Below are 16,262 nucleotides of genomic sequence, written 5' to 3' on the forward strand. Positions count from 1 at the left end.
CAAACATCAATGAACGATGAGTTCCGTTGCTTTCGGTTACAGTATGCAGTAATAGACCAACTTTCTATGCTAGGTCGTTACTTACAAGTAAAGATAAACTGCTACAGAGACAAGCCGTTTACCACTTGTTCTCCAGTTTCACGACTTTACCTTCCACTTTTTTTTTCTTCTATCAAAAAAAGGACATCAGTAAAGTTGTATTATTAAGCTACTTCACTCCTGCTAATTTCTATTAATACTACCTATTTAAAACCTAACGCTCTGCACTTGACTAACCCAATATTGTAAATAAATTTATGTGTGTATCTTGTATGTGTATAATGTATTCGCAGCTGATAATGCAACAAAAGTTACCTGCACTTCGGATTCCGACTGTACACAAGCACAAACCTGCATTGGAAGCATATGTATAAATCCTTGCACCAAGACTTGTGGCAAAGGCGCCATCTGTCAAACGGTTGAGCACAAAGCAAAGTGTACATGTCCCACCGGCTACGAGGGCAATGCACTAATTCAATGCTTCCCTGCTATCCCTCCAACTCCCACTAATATATCTGAAACTTTTATACCCACACTAAAACCATATAACCAAACAAGCACGACTCGAGAACGCGGCATCAATCTAGAGAAAAGTACCACACCGAGTACCACTTATGAACCCAAGGTTGAAAAACCTAGTAGTCCCACCACTGAGCAGACCGATTCTACTCCTGATATCGAAGTAACTGAAAGTAGTACTCCGTTCTATTCCGGTACGACAACGGAAGAACCAAGTAAGTATTCTACTGAAGGTTCCAGTACCGTGGAATTTGCAACTCTGAAAGAATTTGAGCAAAATCAGACGACATTCGTTTATACCACAGAAACATCTTCCAGTTCGGGAATAACAAGTACACCTGTAGAAACTGTAGGGACGCAAATATTTTCTGGTAGTACCACTCTAAAATATCCTGAAACGACTGAAAGTCTAGCAGGCTCCACAAATGACGAACAGAGTACCAAAAGTTCAAGTACAATGAAAGAGTTCGAAGTAAATTATACTACTTATACAGAAGTTCCTGTGAGTTCCACTGAAATTATGAGTACTCTTCCAGGTGAAACTAAAGCAACTGCATTTTCACAACCCACGGAATTATCCACAGAAAATGAAGTAACTACAAAAGAGAGCAGTTCGATGACACCTGTAGTAACTTCTACACAAAAATATTTCACAACTGGCACGAGTGGTACTCGAGAAACTGAACCGACTGAGCAAATAACTGAAAGTACTCTTGTGCTTAAACCTGTGACCACAGAACGAAGTAAATATTCCACCGCGAGTTCCAGTACAGTTGAATTTGCAACATTAAAAGAATTTGAAGTAAACTATACGACATTCAAATATACAACAGAAGCTCCTGGAAGTTCTACTGAAAAACTAAGTACTATACTCATTGAAACAAAACCAACAGCTTTTACGGTACTACCGCAACCGACGGAAACATTCACAGAAACAGGTAGTACCACTGAAAAATATCCAATAACTGTACCGAATGGCCCTGAAGAAACTAAAACCACTGAGAGTACTATTGTATTCGAACCTGGAACCTCTCCAGTGACCAAGGAACCAAGCAAGTACTCTACCGAAGGTGCAAGTACAGTAGAATCTGCGACCTTAAAACAATTCGAAGTAAATTACACCACTTTTACTTACTCAACAGAAACTCCTTTAAGTGCGACTGAAAAATTGGGTACTTCATCGAGTGAGACAAAACCAACAGAATTATCCACAGAAATAGAGTTGACAACTAAAACTGTGCCAGGTTCAACAACGCCAGTAGGAGCAGGTAGTACTACTGAAAAATACCTTACGACAATACATAGTGGTACTCAAGAGACCAAATCTAGTGAAAAAATTACTGAAAGTACTGTTCAATTCGAACCTGAAACTACACCGGTGACTGAGGAACCAAACAAGTATTCCACGCAAGGTTTAAGTACTGTTGAAATTGCGACATTAAAAGAATTCGAAGTAAATTACACCACTTCTACTTACACAACAGAAACTTCTTTAAGTTCTACTGAAAAACTGAGTACTTCACCGAGTGAAACAAAACCAACAGAATTGACGACAGAAAAATACTTTACAACAAAAATGATCAGTTCTGTCTCAGATTCAGCAACGCCAGTAGAAACAGGCAGTACTACTGAAAAATACCTTACAACGATACCTAGTGCTACTCAAGAGGCTAAATCTACTGAAAAAATTACCGAAAGTACAGTTCAATTCGAACCTGGAACTACACCGGTGAGTAAGGAACCAAGTAAGTATTCCACGGAAGGTCCAAGCACAGTAGAATTTGCAACATTAAAAGAGTTCGATGTAAATTATACAACATTTAGTTATACAACAGAATCGCCGGTGAGTTCCTCTGAAAAATTTGGTAGTTTACCGAGTGAAATGCCAACTACTTCCACTCTTTTCTCACAAACCACGGAATCATTCACAGAACAGAAAGTAACTAGAAAAGAAAGTAGTACTCTGTCAGAATTTGCAAGTAGTTTGGTAACACCTGTAGAGACTTTTACTAAAGAATATCCCACAAGTGGTACTGAAGAAACTAAATTCACTGAGAAAATAACTGAAAGTACTGTCCTCTTTGAGCCTGGAACCACTCCAGTGACTGAGGAAACAGGTAAATATTCCACGGAAGGTTCAACAACCACTTTTACTAGTTCTCAACAAACTACAGAAAAAGAATTAACTACAGGAGAAGGTAGTACCAGATCAGAATTTGTAGAAACAGGAACGTCTACTCAAAAATATCCAACGACTGGTGGTACGGCACCGTTTGAACCTGAAACTACTCCAACGAAAGTGACAAAGCAACCAAGCAAATATTCAACAGAAGGTTCAAGTACTGTAGAATTTGCCACATTAAAAGAATTTGAAGTGAATTATACGACGTTTAGTTATCCAACTGAAAGTACACCAAAAGAATCTTCAGTTTACACTAAAGAACAACCAACAACTAGCACATATATTACAAAAGAGGGTACTTCTATAGGTTCTTTTACAGAAGCAATGACTACTACTGAATATGAAAAAACAGAGAAAGTTCTTGAAGGTAGTACTACTTTGGCAGAAACATCAAAGTATGCTGGTACTGAAACAACAGAAAGACAAAGAATAACGGAAAGTACCACACCTTCTGAAACTACAACTCAAAGTAAGTACAGTCCAAGTACTGTTGAATTTGCAACATTGACAGAGTTCGAAGTAAATCAAACGACATTTGCTTATACAACCGAGAGCGAAGCAACAAAAGTACCTGTAAGTTCCACTGAAAGTACCACATTATTTTCGATGGTATCTAGTAGTGAGCAAACTCAGTACACTACAGAAAAGGCTCCATTAGGTAGTACCAAACATTCTCCGGAATTCACTACCCAGAAGCCGGAATATTTAACCACAGACTCCTCACCGAGTAGTACTGGGCAAACTACAGAAACACACGTAAGGGAAACAGAAAGGCCTACTGTTATTACAACTCGAAAATATGTAACTACGATAAGAGTTCCGGGTACTACTTCTGTAACCGCTGAGGAAACTACCGGAACATCTTCGTCATCATCTGAGATTTTCAGTACTACTTTTGTACCCTCTACAGAAACAAGGAGAAGTACTGAGTATGAAACTGAAATTTCGACATTCCTAGGTACAGAGAGTAGTACTAAATACGAATCAGAAATTCCGACAATATTTACTGAAGTGCCGTCGAAATTTTCATCCTTTACTGAACCCTCAATGGACTTAAAAACTGGTACTACTTCAGCCACTGTAGAGTATACAGAATTCCCACAAACTTACCCAACAAAATCCGAAACTGGTAAAGCACTGTCAACACCAACAGGACCAAGTTCTACAACCAACATTACAGTGCTTTCGACCACTGAAAAGACGATCGGTACGATCGGTACAACAGTCCAACCTAGAAACGAGTCTACGCTTGTTATTAATCAAATTAATTGCACAATTCCTAACGATTGCCCCTCTAACACCACGTGCATAAAAAATGCTTGCGTTGATCCTTGCGCCCAATATCGTCCTTGCGTACCCCAAATCATCTGTGAGGTGATTGCCCACGAGCCCGTTTGCTTGTGCCCACTAAACGAAACTATAAGGGATAAAATTGGTTGTAAGATAAAACCAGGTAAACATAATAAGTAATAGCGACTCTGCAAGTCATTTCTTGGATCTCCATGGAGCGCATGATTACACAACCTCGAAATACAACAGGAGGTTGTACAAGGTCCAAAATACAAAAACCTTGGACATCATTTGCATGGCCCTTAGTCTGGATCATCATTTAAAAAAATGTCGACAATGATTCATTTTATTTTTCATTTTATATTGTGTACATAAATATATACTGTTTGTACATATTGTAGTTGGTGAAGGTCGCTTCTTTGGTGGAGGAATCCTATTGTATTTTAGAAGTAGACGTTTGTAAACATTATGCTTGTGTTTTCAGCTTATTTGCTTGTTGTATGTGTTTATCATTGATTGTGAGACTTATAGTGTACGTATTCATGTTTAAATCTCTTGTGCTTCCCTTAGAAATCAAATGCTACCAACACCAGGACTGCACGGGCCAACACGCTTGTATCAACGGAAAATGCCACAATCCTTGTCTTGTTTCTAATCCTTGCATTGAATCACACGACTGTCAAGTCCAAGACCACCAACCAGTCTGTGTTAAAGGTACACTCCATCAATATCACCCTTCATTCTCATTAAAATTGTCTTACAGTTTGTCAGTGCCAACAACACTCAGATTGCGGTGCAAGTCATTTAGTTTGTGATGGATGTAGATGCGTTATTCGTAAGTCTTACCTTTGTAGAAACCAACAGAATTTTAATGTGTTGACTGTACCACAGAGGAAGAACCCAAAGTCGTACCAGGCTGCGAACACTGCCCTCCAGGTATCGCCTGTGATCCTACAACTGGAGCCTGTATCAAAGGTAGGTCCAGCTGGTCTGGTTCGACTAATTTTATTGAGTTCATAAAAAATGTGTTGCTGTTTTTTTTACCATTTCCTTCCTTTTACCATCCCACATATGCGCAAAATTTAACAACGAAAAATCCATTAGAACTGGACTGCTTCGCTGCAAGAACGGTAAAGTACATCGTAACAATACAGTTATTGATGTTGACACATGTTTTTATTGGTGACATTCTGTTACAGCTTTATCATCTAACTGTATATTCTTCCTAACATGTACCTATTATGTATATTTTGTAAAAATAGCAACACTCTTATTCTATCATTGTAGCATTCATGCTCAGTGCTCTTGTCAAATATGACTGACGATCTGTTTTTCAATATTGTGAACACAACACGACAAATTTCACATTTTTCTTACTTTGTAGTTCTTGTATATAGTTGTATCATCTATTTTATCTCACTTCACTTGTGGTGTAGCTACCACAGCTTTCCATTGCACCGGTACTAACATCTCCATGCTCACTGTATTATAGTTGAAAGAAATAATTAATTCACTTTACTTACTCTGTTGTTTTTTAATATAACAGATATGGCTTCAACACCAGGTACACTAACTGAAACACAAACTGTGACTATTTCACAAATAACAAACCAAACTAGTGCTGCTACTACTACTCCTACTATCTTAACTATTAGTGAGTTGGGAAGTACAGAATTAACTACACAATCTATGCAAACTACAAAGGAAACTAAAGAAACAATGACTCCGTTTACTTCGGGACCGCTTGAAACTATGACCACTGGAAGTGAATTATTCACCTCTGGACCGAGAGAACAACAAACAACAGAACCGTCGGTGTTCACGGACACTGTTTTCACCAGTAGACCACTTTCAACGGAAAAAATGATCACTGAAAAGACAGTTTTCTCTGTTGCGACGACCCCACAATACTCCGAGGGTACCACAGGACAGGCAACAACGCCTGGAAGTGCTAAAGAAGGGACAACCAGAATAATCACTTCTGAACACCCGTCAGAATCTAGCTCTGGTGGTACTACCGAAACTGGTACTGGTGCCACTGTGAGTACCATAGAGACTACAGTAAGTATGAGGACACCTAAAATCGTAGGTACTACTGGAACTAGTAGTACTACACCGCTGTATACAACTGGAGCAACTGCTGGTACAACTGAAAAAGTAACAGAAAGTTTTTCCACGGAAACAGTTTTAACATCCACTCCAGAAACTGTTACTCTTATTGGACTGCCAGAAACAACCACTGCCAGCGAAAAATCGCTACCTACAACTGCCACAGAGGAAACGACTGAATCAAAACCAACATACTCTACTCAAAAAATATTAACTGAAGTACCATCTATAGAAACAACAACCGTGGTAACAGAAGGAACGTTACTTCCTGTAACTGTAGTGGGTCTACCGGAAACAACATCTAAAGAAACTGTTGCTACTGAAAGAACGTTACATACGACTGCCTCAGAAGAAACAACAACTGAATTAAAATCGACTTATCCAACAGAAAATACGTCAACTGTCGAAACAGTTACTACTGAGAAAGCGTTACCAACAGCTGTACCCGGTGTAACAGTAACACCTACATATGGAACTGAAAAAACAACAACTGTGGGATCAGAAGGTACTTTACCTCCCGTAACTGTTGTAGGTTTACCTGAAACAACTTATAAAGAAACTACAGAAAAATCAACAACTGAATTAAGAAATACTGAAGAAACATCAACTGCTTTTACATCGTACGAACCAACTAGACAAACAACTGTGGTAACAGATGGAACGTTACCTCCTATAACTGTCGTGAGTTTACCTGAAACAACATCTGCAGAAAGCGTTACAACTGAAAAAACGTTCTCAACATCTGTTTCAGAAGAAACAGAAGCACCAACAACTGAATCAAAACTTATGCATGTGACTGAAAAAATGACAACTGAGTTCACAACTGTGGGAACGGAAAGAACGTTACCTCCTGTAACTGTCGTAGGTTTACCAGAAAGCACACCAGAGACTTTAACAACCGAAGTAAAGATTGGCTATACAATGGAACGAGGTACCACGCATGTGCCTACTTCTGCAACAGTGACCGCGGGTGGTGAAACAACTGTCACAACCTCTGAAACAACTTTGAAAGAACCAGAGGCTACAGAAACAACGTATAGAGTTACAACCACTGAACACATCTCAACTTCTACAACTGGGTATACCAAAGAACTGCCAGAAATGACTACAGAAATTTCTGGTGGCATAACAGAAACGACAAGAAAAGTAACTACAACGCCAACAACAACAGAAGAAGTTCCTACAGAAATCTTAACAACAGAGTTCAAACCTAGGCTTACAACTCATGTTCCAGACAGTGTTGTAACTGAAGGAACAACTACAACAATGTCGAAAGAAACATTACCACCTGTAACCATCGTAGGTTTACCAGAAACAACTAAAGAAACTTTGACAACAGAATCTAGTTCTGAAACAACGATAGGAAAAGAAACGACACCGATAACTACAGTATTAACAACAGAAACAGAAATTTTAACAACAGAACTGAAACCTAGATATACAACTCATTTGCCTGAGAGTGTTGTAACTGAAGGAACAACAACAATGTCAAAAGAAACAACAGAATTTAGCCCTGAAACAACGATAGGAAAAATAACAACACCAGGAGCTACAATTGTTACTGGCAGAACTGTTCCTGGAAGAACAACACCGACAATAGCAACGGAAGAATCGCCTGTAACTATTATTGGTATACCAGGAACCTCAGAAGAAAGTATGCCTAAAGTTACCACAAAATCCCCAGAACTTACACACGTACCGACTATGACAGTACCACATGTTATTGGTACAACAGGAAAAGAAGCAACAGAAGAAATAGTAACTGTAACACCTGTAACAAGTTTTGATTTAACAACACTAGCAATGACTGAAAAACCTTTAGAAAAACAAACCACTCAACGCGTTTCTTCGCATGAACGTACCACTGAACAATCACGTGAAACTGAAAAATCTACTGTAACACTGGTAACAGTAACGCCGGTTACTGTCATTAGAGGACCTGAACCCACAGTTGGAAGTAAAACACCAGTGGTGTCCACAGAGAGATTGACAACGCAAGGAAAACCGGTGTATACAACAGAAAAAACCACTGAAGCTTTAACAGAAGGAAAATTATTACCGCCTGTAACAATTGTTGGGCTACCAGAAACAACTCTAACCACGCAAAGATCAGAAGAATTTACCACAGAACCAAGCGCTAGATCCACAACGGAGAAAGTTACTACGGTGTACGAACACACTTCAATGGTAACTGAGGAATTGTTAACACCTGGAACTGTTACCGGACTACCGGAAACAACGCCAAAAGAAACAAGTTTATTAACAGAAGGCACCGAAACGAGCGCTATATTCACAACTGAAAAAGTTTCAACAGGCTATGAACACACTACTGAGGTGTCGTCAGAGTCGGTTGGAACAGAAAGCACATCTTCGGCAGTAACTGAAGAACGATTTACGCCTGTAACTGTTGAATTACCTCAAACTACGCCAGAAAGTTTAACACCTGTCACTGTAATTGGTTTACCAGAAACAACAGTTCCGACCACTCAGAGTGAGAAAATTACAACAGGTTATACAGAGAGGACTGTAGAATCAACTACTCCTTCTGAGTTTAGTACTACAGTTGCCGCAACTACTTGGAGAACCACTGAAAAGAAACCTGAATACACAACAGTTACAGAAACGCCCTCAACAATGATTGGGGCACCAGAAACTACTCCAACCGAGACAACTTCACAAGTTTCTCTTACTCCGTTTACTTCGAGAACTTTACCAGTGCAAACCACCGAAGAAACAATAAGTACTGAACATACAGAAAAGTATCTTACACCAGTAACTATAATAGGATTACCGGAACAGACTCAAACTTCTCCAACTGAAGAAACCTCGACTGTTCCAGTGCCTGTGAGCACAGAATATGTTCCTTCTGAATTAACAGGAATTCCAACTGTAAAAGTATATACAATTCCAGGTGAGGCGCAAAAAACAACGGAATTTGCTCCGGCTAGCGAAAGAGAAACTACTAAACCTCCTCTAGTTACCACCACAGTCAAAGAAATTACTACCACTCCTATGGGAATTCCTACCATAAAAATATATACAATTCCAGGAGAGGAAACAACTATACCTACGTTGACAACTAAACAAACAGAATTTACGTCGCGTCCTCAATCAACGGTGCCTGTTTTTACTACAGAAGGTAGAATATTTACAACACCAGAAACTTCTTCACAAACAACATTGCATTTGCACACCGTAACAGAGACTGAATTCACCACAGGAACAATACAACGCGAAGGTAGTACCACTGAAACAATAAAATATACAACACCAGAAGTAACTTCAGGAACTACTGAAACTTCTTCGCATGCTTCAACCACATTGAAGTCTCAAACAGAAACTGAGGGAGAGTTGACCACAGGAACAATAGAACGCGAAGGTAGTACTACCGAAGGAACAACAATTGTTACACCGGAAGGAACTACCTTAAGAGTAACAACAAAGGAGGGCACCACAAAACACGCAGAATTTACAACAGTTACTTCTGAAACGGAATTAGCTAGTACAACCTCAAGTACTAGAAAACCTGAAATTTCTACTTATGTCACAATTCCGACAGAAACAAACGAAACTACTCCAGAAGGAATTACAACTGAAACTGAATCTTACTCTAGTATAAAAACTGAAGTTACAACTAGTGGACAACTTACAACGCCACAAACAACATTTGTTACTGAAGAAAAGTCGGAAAGACCTACACCGGAGAGTACTTCTACTTTTGCGGTTACAGGTACAACAGAAGAGTTAACAACGATGTTACAAGCATCCACGCATAATATAACTGAAGCTACTCAATCCACAACTAGTACTTTTAAAGCAGAAGTAACAACTGAAGAATACACTACCAGTGAACAAGTACCAAAACTAACCACTGGAGGTTACGGAACTACTTTACTTAGCACCCCAGGCTCCACAGAAACTGTATTTACTGTAACTACTCCTAGGGGACGTATAACTGAATATACTTCAGCAACGAGAAAAGAGTTCGAAACTACTACTTTACCAACCACAGAAAATTTAACATACACGTCTCCAGGTACGGCACCAATAACTAGTACCATCTTTGAGTATACTTCTCCTCCAAGAGTAGAAACGACTACCGGAGGACGAATTTCTGAGGAAACAACGAAATATGGAACACCGGAATTTACTTCTCCGATTAGAACCACTGAGTCAGCACATTTATCAACTGCTACAGAACCTGAAAATGGTACGGAAACGGTAACATACACTGCTCCAACAAGTCAAGGTACAGAACAACCCTTGACGACAGGAAGTGAGTACAAATTTACCCAGACACAGGAAACTGAAAAACCAACAGAATTCTCTAGAATGCCGAAAGTTACATCTGAGACTGAAACCGGTTTTAGTGGTGCAACAGAGAGAACAACCGAATACACCGGTTTTGGTATAAGCTCGAGTACAACGGAAATTGTGGAGACAACAGAACCATTTATTGTGTTACCAACGTCTGGAAAAGAAGGATTAACTACCGCGCGTGGAATGACACCAGAATCTTTTGTTACAGGCTCAACGATGAGAGCGAATACAACAGTAGAGAGTACCACCGTCGGGGAGTTGACTGAGGAACCAATAGTTCCTTTGGAACCCGAAATTGTTACTGAAACGAAAACAACAAAGAAACCAGAATATACAATTCCTGTGATGGTAATAGGTGGTGCAACTACCACAAGTGCATCACGGAGGACTACAGTTCCTAGTAGTACAGAAAGAGGAACAATAACCACAGAGGAAGGTGCAGTCACAACAAAAAGCGTAACTTTAAGTAATACTATCAAAGAAGGAACCACTAAATCTGTTGAAGAAGCTGAAACTACGTCTACACCTTTAGTGAGTACAACATTAGAAAGTACCACTATTGGAGAGTTGACTGAGGAACCTATAGTCCCACTAGAACCGGAAATTGTTACTGAAGTGAAAACGACCAAAAAACCAGAATATACTATTCCTGTGGTGGTAATAGGTACTGAAACTACTACCAGTACTTCACGGAGGACGACAGCTCCTGGAGTTACCAAAATTACCAGTACTACAGAAGGAGGAACAGAAACCACAGGCACAACAGAAGAACCTTTCAGAGAAGGAAGCACCAAATCATTCGAAAGAACTGAAACTACTTCAGTACCATCAGTGGGTACAACTTTGGAAAGTACAACCACCAAAGAGTTGACTGAGGAACCAATAGTTCCACTAGAACCAGAAATTGTTACTGAATCGAAGCTGACGAAGAGACCAGAAATAGAGAAACCTCCATCTAGAGAATATACAATTCCGGTGGTTGTAGTTGGTGGTGAAACTACTACAATTACTTCACGTAGAACGACAGTTCGTGGAGTTACCAAAGAAATGGTAACTGAAACTCCAAGTTTTACAGAAAGCGTAACTTCCAGTAGTACTGTTAGAGAAGGAACCACCAAATCTATCCAAGAAACTAAAACTACTTCTGTACCAACAGAACCATCAGGACCTTTAGGAACCGAACAAACGACTTTTGCGTATACAGCATCTGAAGTACCAATGACAACTGGTACTACACTTTTATTCACAACCGCCGAGATTGAAACTGAAACAACTGAGATGATTACTGAAAGTGGTACTTTAAGCACAGAATATGCAACTACTGGTGAAACAATCGAATCAACAATGTCAACAGTCCCAATTGAGACTTACACCAAACGACCGAATATTACAGTAACTTGTAAGACGGACGTGGACTGCTTGTCTTACGAAACGTGTCTATGTCAACAATGCGTTAACGTTTGTGCAATTGGTGGCCGTTGCGCTATAAATGCAATTTGTACACCTGAAAACCACAGAGCGATCTGCATGTGTCCACCAGGATACTCTGGCGATCCAAAACGGAATTGCTTACAAGGTATAAGCCACAAGTTATTCGCCCCCGAAAATACGAGCCCCCGAGTACAGGCCTCTGTAAAATCTCCACATGTAAATTGAACTAATTGCACCAAATTGATTTTTCAAAACGTAATAGCATGCTATTTTAATTTTTGGTTTTAGGTAACTTGTAAATATTTTGTTTATATTGTCCCTAATTTAAGTTTGCCTTTTAACTTCGTAGTCTTAATTCGGTGTTTATATAATATATTAATATTCTAACTCTCTAATAGAACCACCCCACTCAAAAGCACCTAAACCATGCGAATCAGATATGGACTGTCTCGAAAGCGAGGCTTGTTACATGTCGTTGTGTGAAGACCCCTGTGCATTTACTAACGCCTGTGCTAAATCCGCAAAGTGTCAAGTGAAAATGCACAGGCCCATTTGTACATGTCCGATGGGATACGAAGGAAATCCTGCGGTTAAATGCTTCAAGTCCCCAACAAGTAAGATAACATTTAACATTGTAAATAATTAATTGTCAATTAAATCAACAAGATAATCAACATAACTAATCAACCAGTTGAATGTAAATTTGTCAATACGTGTAAATATTCTAGAATAGTTTTCCTCTTCTTACTTTGTTCTTTGCACTCTTTTATTAGTAAGTTGCACCAACAACAACGATTGCCCACTGACTGAAGCGTGCATCGGGCATGCTTGTCAAAGACCCTGTGATGTACACAATCCTTGTGCCCATAACGCCGTTTGCGTCAACACCAACCATGGCTCGGATTGTAGCTGCGCCGAAGGATTCCAAGGAAACGGTTACGTCGGTTGTGTACCAGGTAACAACAACCAGTCGCAATTTCGCATTTTTTATAACCAAAACTCTTCAGTTCAAGACTACAAACCCATCTGCCAATACAACGAAGACTGCCCTCCAAACAAACTTTGTGATAGATTAAACAGAATTTGCATCAATCCGTGCTTCGAGGATTCCTGCGGCGAAAACGCAGAATGCTTGCCTAAAGACCACGGAATTGAATGTAGATGTCTTCCTGGATACCAAGGAAATGCTTACACTTTCTGCGACCAAGTTCTTGGATGCCGATCTGACAGCGAATGTTCCTCGAATGAAGCTTGTTTGAACGGACAATGTGGTTCTCCTTGCCGCTGTGGTCAATACGCAATTTGCGAAGTTTTGAATCATCAACCCACTTGTAAATGTCCTCCAGGTTATCAAGGAAATCCCGCATCAGGATGTCTACCGCCTTCAAATCCATGCGATCCCAACCCGTGCGGTTTGCACGCTCTTTGCGAAATTGATAAAGGAAGCGCTGTGTGCTTCTGTCCCAAAGGTCTGACCGGAAATCCGTTTGTTAGTTGCAGTAAGTATTTTATTAGGTTGAACTGACCGGAAATCAACAATTTTCTTTATAGTTCCTGAAGGAGATGACTGTTCTCCGAACCCTTGCGGACCCAACTCAGGTTGTCGGGTAGTTGGGGGTAAAGCCGTTTGTTTCTGCCTACCAGAATTCGAAGGAACTCCACCTCAGACTCCTTGCGCTTTACCAGCGAACCCGTGTAACCCATCACCGTGCGGTCCTAACACTCAATGTAGTCTCTTGAGCAACGGTTTTGCCAAATGTACTTGTCTCCCGGGCTACTTGGAGAGTCCCAACACCATCAGAGGCTGCGTGGAACCTAAAAACCCTTGCGAACCCAACATCTGTGGGCAAGGTGCCCTTTGCGATCCTCTTCGTGAACCTGTGTGTTATTGTCCTTACGGAACCGCTGGGAACCCTTACAGATTGTGTGCGGAGCCCACTGTAGCCCCCATGTTATGCAGTCCCGGACCTTGTGGATTAAACGCTGATTGCTACGTCTCCAACAACCAAGAGCAGTGCTACTGCAGAGCTGGTTTCATCGGAGATCCTTATTCTGGCTGCAGAGTACAACCTCCAAGTCCTTGCGAACCTAATCCTTGCGGTCCCGGCGCGCAGTGTTTCGTTTCTCCAGACGGAAAACCAATGTGTAGATGTCCTGATGGTATGGGTGGTGATCCAACCGGACCAGCTGGTTGCCACGGCTATGAATGCGTTGTTGATGATAATTGTGGAGACCACGAAGCTTGTATAGGCTACAGGTGCCGCGATCCTTGTCCAGGTTCATGCGGAGTTAACGCTGATTGTCGAGTTGAAAAGCATCATCCTGTCTGCACATGCGTACCTAATTACACCGGAAACCCAGTCATCAGATGTTTCCCGATTCCTCCAAAACCACCGAAGAAGAATCCGTGTTTACCTAGTCCTTGTGGTCTCAACACTGTTTGCCAAGTCGTTGGAAGCCGCGCTGTCTGCTCGTGCTTACCAGACTTCCAAGGAGATCCTCAGATTGGTTGCCGACCTGAGTGTGTTCTTAACTCTGATTGTCCCATCAACAAGGCGTGTCTTGAGCGACACTGTGTTGACCCATGCACCATTAGCAACTTGTGCGGAATTAACGCGATTTGTGAAGTACGCGATCACACAGCGACTTGTCTTTGTCCTGAAGGTTACATGGGAGACGCTCTGTATCAATGTTTGCCCACACCACCTATTCCTCCAGTAGCTAACGTGTCTAAACCTTGTTTACCATCACCTTGCGGACCCATGGAATGTAACAACTACGGAGGCCAAGTGGCTATTTGCGACCCATGCTTGGGACCTGGTGCTGCATACAACCCACAGTGTAGACCGGAATGTTTAACCAACGCTGATTGTCCTTTCAATAGAGCGTGTCTTGGATTTGTTTGCGCTGATCCTTGCCCTGGTTCTTGCGGAGTCAACGCTTTATGTACCGTTGTTAGTCATACACCTGTTTGCAGTTGTCCACAGGGACTTGTAGGAAATCCGTTTGAACACTGCTCAGTCCCCACAAGTAAGTACCGTTTCTTATATTAGTACCAGTGGTAAAATGAGTACGTTGCAGAACCGCAAGACAGAACCGACACCTGTGAAAACGTCCGATGCGGCGCTAACGCTGAATGCAAGCAACAAAACCGCGCCCTGGCCTGTGTTTGTAAGAAAGGCTTCTTCGGCAACCCCTGGATCGCCTGTCGACCTGAATGCGTGATCAATCCCGACTGCCCGTTAGACAAAGCTTGTGTTAACAGCAAATGCGTGGATCCCTGCGCTGGCGTTTGTGGTGTCGGTGCCCAATGCGAAGCCATAAACCACATCCCAGTTTGTTTGTGTCCTCCGCATTACACCGGCGATCCGTTCGTTAACTGCTACCCCTTCACACCGCCATCGCCTCCACTTATTGTCGTCCCTGGAAATCCGTGCGATCCTTCACCCTGTGGTCCCTTCAGTAGATGTCTTGTGTCTTCTCAAGGTTTCGCGACTTGTTCTTGTCTACCAAATTATCACGGAGCGCCTCCAGCTTGTAAACCGGAATGTATCATCAGTTCGGAGTGTCCGCAAACCAGAGCTTGTATCAATCAGAAGTGTTCAGATCCTTGTCCTGGTACCTGCGGGAATAACGCGATTTGCACGGTCATCAACCACAATCCGATTTGTAGTTGTCCTCCAGGACAACAAGGAGATCCTTTCGTTAACTGTTACGAACCGTCAATAATTGAAGAACCGAGAATACCGACAAATCCTTGCAGTCCGTCTCCATGTGGACCAAATTCCATTTGTCAAGTCAAAAAGAATAGACCTGTTTGTTCTTGTAGTCCGAACTACATCGGCACTCCTCCATATTGTCGCCCGGAGTGTGTTATTAGTCAAGAATGTCCGAAAAACCGAGCTTGCATTCGCGAAAAGTGTGTCGATCCGTGCATTGACACATGCGGGCAAAACGCTAAATGCGACGTTGTCAACCACACACCTCTTTGTAGCTGCTTGCAAGGTTACGAAGGAGATGCCTTCATCGGCTGCTCGAAAATCATCGTCGTGCCTAAAGACCCTTGCAATCCTTCGCCTTGTGGAGTTAACGCCCAATGTTCCGTCCAAAACGGAGCTGCAAGATGTAGTTGTATTCCACCGTACATGGGCAACCCGTACGCTGGAGGCTGCAGACCAGAATGTACCATTAACGCCGACTGCCCCAGTAATTTAGCCTGTTTAAGCCAGCACTGCAGAAACCCATGTCAAGGTTTATGCGGAGCGAGAGCCGAATGCAACGTTTTGAACCACGTCCCGGTCTGCACGTGTGCCCGAGGACTCATCGGTGACCCATTTACTTCTTGTCGCGAAGCACCACCAGAACGTAAGTA

General features: G+C 41.6%; 2 protein-coding genes across 2 annotated transcripts in view; both read left to right on the top strand.

Annotated features, from left to right (window-relative positions):
* dpy (fibrillin-like protein dumpy) overlaps positions 1-16,262 on the top strand; it is a 125,357-nt gene that overhangs the window by 58,668 nt on the left and 50,427 nt on the right. The window contains exons 23-31 of the mRNA XM_088046342.1: positions 4,601-4,744; positions 4,794-4,865; positions 4,922-5,005; positions 5,577-12,035; positions 12,289-12,504; positions 12,664-12,846; positions 12,898-13,389; positions 13,442-14,920; positions 14,972-16,255. Coding sequence (XP_087902468.1) covers positions 4,601-4,744; positions 4,794-4,865; positions 4,922-5,005; positions 5,577-12,035; positions 12,289-12,504; positions 12,664-12,846; positions 12,898-13,389; positions 13,442-14,920; positions 14,972-16,255 — 10,413 coding nt within the window. The remainder of the gene's footprint in view (positions 1-4,600; positions 4,745-4,793; positions 4,866-4,921; positions 5,006-5,576; positions 12,036-12,288; positions 12,505-12,663; positions 12,847-12,897; positions 13,390-13,441; positions 14,921-14,971; positions 16,256-16,262) is intronic.
* On the top strand, positions 293-4,370 carry LOC148168917 (uncharacterized; the record flags this gene model as incomplete). Its single annotated transcript, XM_088044976.1, has 2 exons — positions 293-4,193; positions 4,249-4,370. Coding segments are annotated over 2 exons (4,023 nt in total), but the record flags the coding sequence as incomplete, so codon positions are not given.

The sequence above is a fragment of the Gnatocerus cornutus genome, chromosome 9 (assembly GCF_029298725.1).
Source record: "Gnatocerus cornutus isolate USDA-ARS CGAHR chromosome 9, icGnaCorn1.1, whole genome shotgun sequence".
NCBI lineage: Eukaryota > Metazoa > Arthropoda > Insecta > Coleoptera > Tenebrionidae > Gnatocerus > Gnatocerus cornutus.